Source organism: Heptranchias perlo, unplaced genomic scaffold (genome assembly GCF_035084215.1).
Source record: "Heptranchias perlo isolate sHepPer1 unplaced genomic scaffold, sHepPer1.hap1 HAP1_SCAFFOLD_56, whole genome shotgun sequence".
Taxonomy (NCBI): domain Eukaryota; kingdom Metazoa; phylum Chordata; class Chondrichthyes; order Hexanchiformes; family Hexanchidae; genus Heptranchias; species Heptranchias perlo.
Genome location: NW_027139581.1, coordinates 5,911,168 through 5,917,546, shown reverse-complemented (window position 1 = coordinate 5,917,546; position 6,379 = coordinate 5,911,168). Strand labels below are relative to the sequence as shown.

Below are 6,379 nucleotides of genomic sequence, written 5' to 3'. Positions count from 1 at the left end.
CTGGTGAGACCATACCTGGAGCACTGCGTACAGTTCTGGTGCCCTTATTTAAGGAAGGACATACTTGCATTGGAGGCAGTTCAGAGAAGGTTCACTAGGTTGATCCCGGGTATGGAAGGGTTATCTCATGAGGAAAGACTGAACAGGTTGGGTCTATACTCACTGGAGTTTGGAAAAATGAGAGGAGATCTGATTGAAACATACAAGATTCTGAGGGGACTCGATAGGGTCGATGCAGAGAAGATGTTACCCCTCATGGGGGAATCTAAAACTCTGGGTCATTGTCTGAGAATCAGGGGTCGCCCGTTTAAGACGGAAATGAGGAGGAATTTCTTCTCCCAGAGGGTCGTGATTCTTTGGAATTCTTTACCCCAAAAAGCTGTGGAGGCTGAGTCATTGAATACATTCAAGGCTGAGTTAGACAAATTGTTGATCAGCAAGGGAGTCAAAGGATATGGGGAAAGGGCGGGAAAGTGGAGTTGAGGTAAAAATCAGATCAGCCATGATCCCATTGAATGGTGGAGCAGGCTCGAGGGGCCGAATGGCCAACTCCTGCTCCTTTCTCTTCTGATCTCCCCAGTGCCCCGTCATGTGATCTCCCCGGTGCCCCGTCATGTGATCTCCTGGTGCCGCGTCATGTGATCTCCCCAGTATCCCGTCATGTGATCTCCCCAGCAGTTACCTGAAGTTGATCTTCCAGTCACAGTGGTGGTGGTGAAAACCTCGAGTGAACCGAGGGAACTTGGACTGGGGAATCTGAGGTTTATCTGAAAGGAGTGAGTAATAAAAAGGAAATTAATAAAAACTGATTCAATAAAAGAAAGAAACAGGTGAATTATACTAAAGTGAGCAATAAAAAGTAACTAAAAGAATACAAATTAAACCCATCTGATAATCAATGTTTAATATTAAAATATGAATCAATTATCTCTGGAAATAGATAAATAAATAACTGCAAAGAAAGAATGAAATCTCCAGGACCTGATGTTTTTCCCTCAGGGTATTAAATGAAACAGGTGGGGAAATTACAGAAACATTAGTCATAGTTTCACAAAGCTCTCTGGACTCGGGAATTGTGCCTTTGGATATGAAAATATCACTCCAATATTTAAGAAAGGAGGAAGAGAGAGAAAAGGAAACGACAGATCTGTCAGTTTAACGTCAGGAGTGGGGAAGTTACTGGAATCTATCACCAGAGACAGAATGATTGAGGACTTGAACAAGTCTGAGCTGATCCCAGAGAGTCAGTGTGGATTTGTGAAGGGTGGGTCATGTCTGACTAATCTAGATGAGTTTTTTGAGGTCACTAACAGGCTGGACAGGGAGTGTCGATGAACATTGTCTATGTGGACTTCCAGAAGGCATTTGATAGGGTTCAGCACAAGAGATTATTCGCAAAAATAAAAGTGCACAAAATTGAAAGTGACCTTGTGACTTGAGTTGGGAGGTGGGAGACAGAGAGTGGGGATAAAGGGAACGTTCTTTGATTGGTGGGATGTGACAAGTGGTGTTCCCCAGGGATCTGGACTGGGGTCTCAGCTTTTCACCATATTTATCAACAACTTGGATGAAGGAAGAGAGAGTTTTATATCCAAGTTTCCAGATGACACTAAGTTCGGAGACACAGTAAGTTGTGTGGATGGGAGCAGGAAGTTACAAAGGGACAGATTAAGTGAGTGGACAAAACTGTGGCAGATGGAGTTCAGTGTGGGGAAGTGTAAGATCATCCACTTTGGATACAAGAAGGAAACATTGGAGTATTTTCTGAAAGTGAGAGACTGGGAACTGTGGAGGAGCAAAGGGATTTGGGTGTCCATGCACAGAAATCACTAAAAGCTAGTGCCCAGATACAAAAAGTAATCACAAAGACTAATGGAATGTCGGCCTTTATCTCGAGGCTGGAATACAAAGGGGAGGAATTTATGCTTCAGTTCCACAGAGCCTCGGTCAGAGCCCCTCTGGAGTGCATATATCCAGAATATTAAACTCCAACCCAGTTCTGAGGGTTATTTACATCAGAAACAAACCCCAACTGTCAGAATGAACATGGTTCAGTCCTGGATGTGATTAACAGCAGAATGCAACCCCCGCATCACAGGTGAACTCGCTGGTGTGTCAGAAGGTGGGATGAACGAGTGAATCCCTTCCCACACACGGAGCAGGTGAACGGCCTCGCCCCAGTGTGAACTCGCTGGTGTTGCAGCAGGTGTGACGACTGAGTGAATCCCTTCCCACACACAGAGCAGGTGAACGGCCTCTCCCCCGTGTGAGTACGTTGGTGTCTCAGCAGGTTGGATGAACAAGTGAATCCCTTCCCACACACGGAGCAGGTGAACGGCCTCTCCCCAGTGTGAACTTGCCGGTGTTGCAGCAGCTTGGAAGACTCAGTGAATCCCTTCCCACACACGGAGCAGGTGAACGGCCTCTCCCCAGTGTGAACTTGCTGGTGTTGCAGCAGCTTGGAAGACTCAGTGAATCCCTTCCCACACACGGAGCAGGTGAACGGCCTCTCCCCAGTGTGAATTCGCTGGTGTGTCAGCAGGTGGGATGATTTAATTAATCCCTTCCCACACACGGAGCAGGTGAACGGCCTTTCCCCAGTGTGACTGCGTTGATGAGTTTCCAGGTGGGATGGGTAATTGAATCCCTTCCCACACACTGAGCAGGTGAACGGCATCTCCCCAGTGTGACTGCGTCGATGAGATGCGAGCCGGGAGTGGTAACTGAATCCCTTCCCACAGTCCCCACATTTCCACCGTTTCTCCATGAGCCGGGTGTCCTTGTGTTTCTCCAGGTTGGACGATCAGTTGAAGCCTCGTCCACACACAGAACACGTGGACGGTTTCTCCCCGCTGTGAATGGTGCGATGTTTTTTCAGACTGTGTGACTGGTTAAAGCTCTTTCCACACTCAGTGCACTGGAACACTCTCACTCGGGTGTGTGTGTCTTGGTGATTTTCCACTCACACTGATGTTTGAAATCTTTTCCCACAGACAGAACAGACAAACATTTCTCGTTCCACATTCAAAGGTCGATGATATTCAGGTCCTGATGAATCGAGTGACTCGGACAGATTTTGACGTGATATTTGGTTTGAGTTTCCCGTCTGCAAATCCTCCCCTTCTAATACCCTGTAAAAGGAGTTTACAAAAGTCATCACTGTAAATACAGGATAGAAATTCAGAACAGACAATTCTCATTTCTATGGAACATTCTTCCCGCTCATTCCCCCAGACTGTAAATCCCCGTCCCACACACTCTCCCTCCTCCCTGTGCTGAAATCCAAACCCATCGCACCATCTCCATCATTTCTTCCCTCCACTCCCAGTTTCCTCCCTCCCTCTACTCTGGTCGGGTTCAGTTCTCCACCCCCTGGGAGCAGAGTGAGAGGAAAATAAATGAGGCACAGGGACCCTAAAGCCCCGCCCACTCTTTGTTCCTGGTCACTGGGACCCTGAAGCCCCGCCCACTCTTTGTTCACAGTCACAGGGACCCTGAAGCCCCGCCCACTCTTTGTTCACAGTCACAGGGACCCTGAAGCCCCGCCCACTCTTTGTTCACAGTCACAGGGACCCTGAAGCCCCGCCCACTCTTTGTTCACAGTCACTGGGACCCTGAAGCCCCGCCCACTCTTTGTTCACAGTCACTGGGACCCTGAAGCCCCGCCCACTCTTTGTTCCTGGTCACTGGGGCCCTGAAGCCCCGCCCACTCTTTGTTCCCGGTCACTGGGACCCTGAAGCCCCGCCCACTCTTTGTTCACAGTCACTGGGACCCTGAAGCCCCGCCCACTCTTTGTTCCCGGTCACTGGGGCCCTGAAGCCCCGCCCACTCTTTGTTCACAGTCACTGGGACCCTGAAGCCCCGCCCACTCTTTGTTCACAGTCACTGGGACCCTGAAGCCCCGCCCACTCTTTGTTCACCGTCACAGGGACCCTGAAGCCCCGCCCACTCTTTGTTCCTGCTCACAGGGACCCTGAAGCCCCGCCCACTCTTTGTTCACAGTCACAGGGACCCGGAAGGCCCGCCCACTCTTTGTTCCTGGTCACTGGGACCCTGAAGCCCCGCCCACTCTTTGTTCCCCGTCACAGGGACACTGAAGCCCCGCCCACTCCGTTCCGAACAAAAATGGCCGCGCATGCGCCGTGATCCCTGACTTTGACCAAGATGGCGGCCAGTTCCCCGCTCACCCGCCGGTCGGGCCTGTCACCGCGGTGTAAACACGGGGCCTGTGGGCTCTTATTCGGTGCCTGAGGCCTACACCTGGTGTTTATGAAGCTTCCCTGCCCACCCCCACATCCAATTCCTCCCCGGCGCCCACCGTCTCCTACCGGATCCCGACCCGCCTGTTCCCTCAGTCCCTCTCCACCACTCGCACCGCGCATGCTCCGAGCACAGCCCAGTCCCGCGCCTGCGCACTGGGCTCCTATAGTCACTGATAGGGCACTTTCTGGGCCGCGGGGGATTCTGGGTAGACTCTCCGCCATTGAAGTTCCGAATCGGTGAACAGAAATTTCGTCATCGCATCGAGATTGGGGCCGGAGGGACAATAAACATTAAACAAAATCAATGAATAAATTATACAGAAACCCGAGTGCCCGGGCCCTCAGACAGGGAGCGAAGTTCACCGGTCGCCACTTTTCCTTCACCAACTCGCACCTCAGGCCCCGCCCAGTCTGGTTCAATTGATCAATGTTTTCCAACTGTGTTTTCCAACTCGAGTTCAGGCCTGTCATTCTCAGAGAAACTTCGAGGCCTCATTTTTTCTGTGTGCTGTGAGGACCGATATCGTTCATCTTGATCTATTTCTGGTTCAATAACTTTGCTGAAGCTTTCTTTGTCGAGGCGGGTACAATTTTGTCTTTTAAAAAGTATTTGGACAGTTACATGGGTAAGATGGGTATCGAGGGATATGGGCCAAGTGCAGGCAATTGGGACTAGCTTCGTGGTATAAACTGGGCGACATGGACATGTTGGGCCGAAGGGCCTGTTTCCATGTTGTAAACTTCTATGATTCTATTCTATGAATGTGGCCCAGGCCAAGTGTCAGGAGATCGGATCAGGCCCACCATCGAAAATGAGTTTGACCCCCCTGAGATAGACAATGTGAACCGGATTATCCTCATCCACTGACCCAGCAACTTCCTCAAAAAACTCAAGCAAGTTTGTGAGACGCGACCTTCTTTTCCGGAAGCCGTGTTGAGTGTCTCTCACGGACCCTCCCCATTCCCCTCGCAATAAACGCCAACATTCCATTTGCCTTCCTAATCACTTCTTGTATCTGCAGACCAACTTTCTGTGATTCATGTACTACGATACCCAGATCCCTCTGTACTTCAGAATTCTGCAATCTTTCTCCATTTAAATAATATACTGCTCTTCTATTCCTCCTGCCAAAGTGGACAAGTTCACATTTTCCCACATTATACTCCATCTGCCAAATTTTTGCTCACTCACTTAACCTATCTATATCCCTTTGCAGACTCCTTATTCCTCTTCACAACTTATTTTCCTACCTACCTTTGTCTCATTAGCAAATTTAGCAACAATACATTCGCTCCCTTCATCCAAGTCATTGATATCGATTGTAAATATTTGAGCCAGATCTTTACAAAACACTGGTCAAGCTTCAGCTGGAGTATTGTGTTCATTCTTGGCAGCACACTTCAGGAAGGATGTCAAGGCCTGAGAGAGGGTGCAGAGGAGATGTACTGGACTGGTACCAGGGATACAGGATTCAGTTACATGGAGAGACTGGAGAAACTGGAGTTGTTCTCCTTGGAGCAGGGAAGGTTAAGGGGAGATTTAATCGAGGTGTTCAAAGTCATGAAGGGTCTTGATAGGCTGAATGGTGAGAAACTGTTTCCAGTGGCAGGAGATCAGTAACCAGAGGACACAGCATTCAGGTAATTGGCAGAAGAACGAGAGGTGAGATGAGGAGAATGTTTTAACGCAGCCATTTGTTATGAGCTGGAATACACTGCATGAAAGGGTGGGGGAATCAGAGTCAATTATAATTTTCAAAAGGGAATTGGATAAATACTTGAATAGGATAAATTTGCAGGATAAAGGGCATGAGAATGGGATTAATTGGATAGCTCTTTCCTAAATCCAACACAGGCATGATGGGCCTAATGGCCTCCTTCTGTGCTTTATCATTCAATGATTCTATGATAAAGGGCCAGACATTGCTTCATCCTTCACTAACAGGGTCCCTATTAACAGTCGCTCCCTTCTGTATTCAGTGCAGTGAATGGAAACCTGTCTATTTTAGTGAGTTCAGCCTTTCTAAAATCTCTCACTATTTTCGAAGATCCATTTGACTCACTTGTTTCATTTTGAAAGACTTCTGATTTTTCTACTGTGTGTCGATGGTTTTGT

The 6,379-nt window shown here is 48.7% G+C and overlaps 1 protein-coding gene across 1 annotated transcript in view; it reads right to left on the bottom strand.

Annotated features, from left to right (window-relative positions):
• Positions 1-937: 937 nt before the first annotated feature.
• The window catches only part of LOC137315696 (zinc finger protein 436-like), a 24,203-nt gene continuing 18,761 nt past the window's right edge, over positions 938-6,379 (bottom strand). The window contains exon 2 of the mRNA XM_067980210.1: positions 938-3,131. Within this exon, the coding sequence (XP_067836311.1) occupies positions 2,093-2,767 (675 nt within the window). The 5' untranslated portion in view covers positions 2,768-3,131 and the 3' untranslated portion in view covers positions 938-2,092. The remainder of the gene's footprint in view (positions 3,132-6,379) is intronic.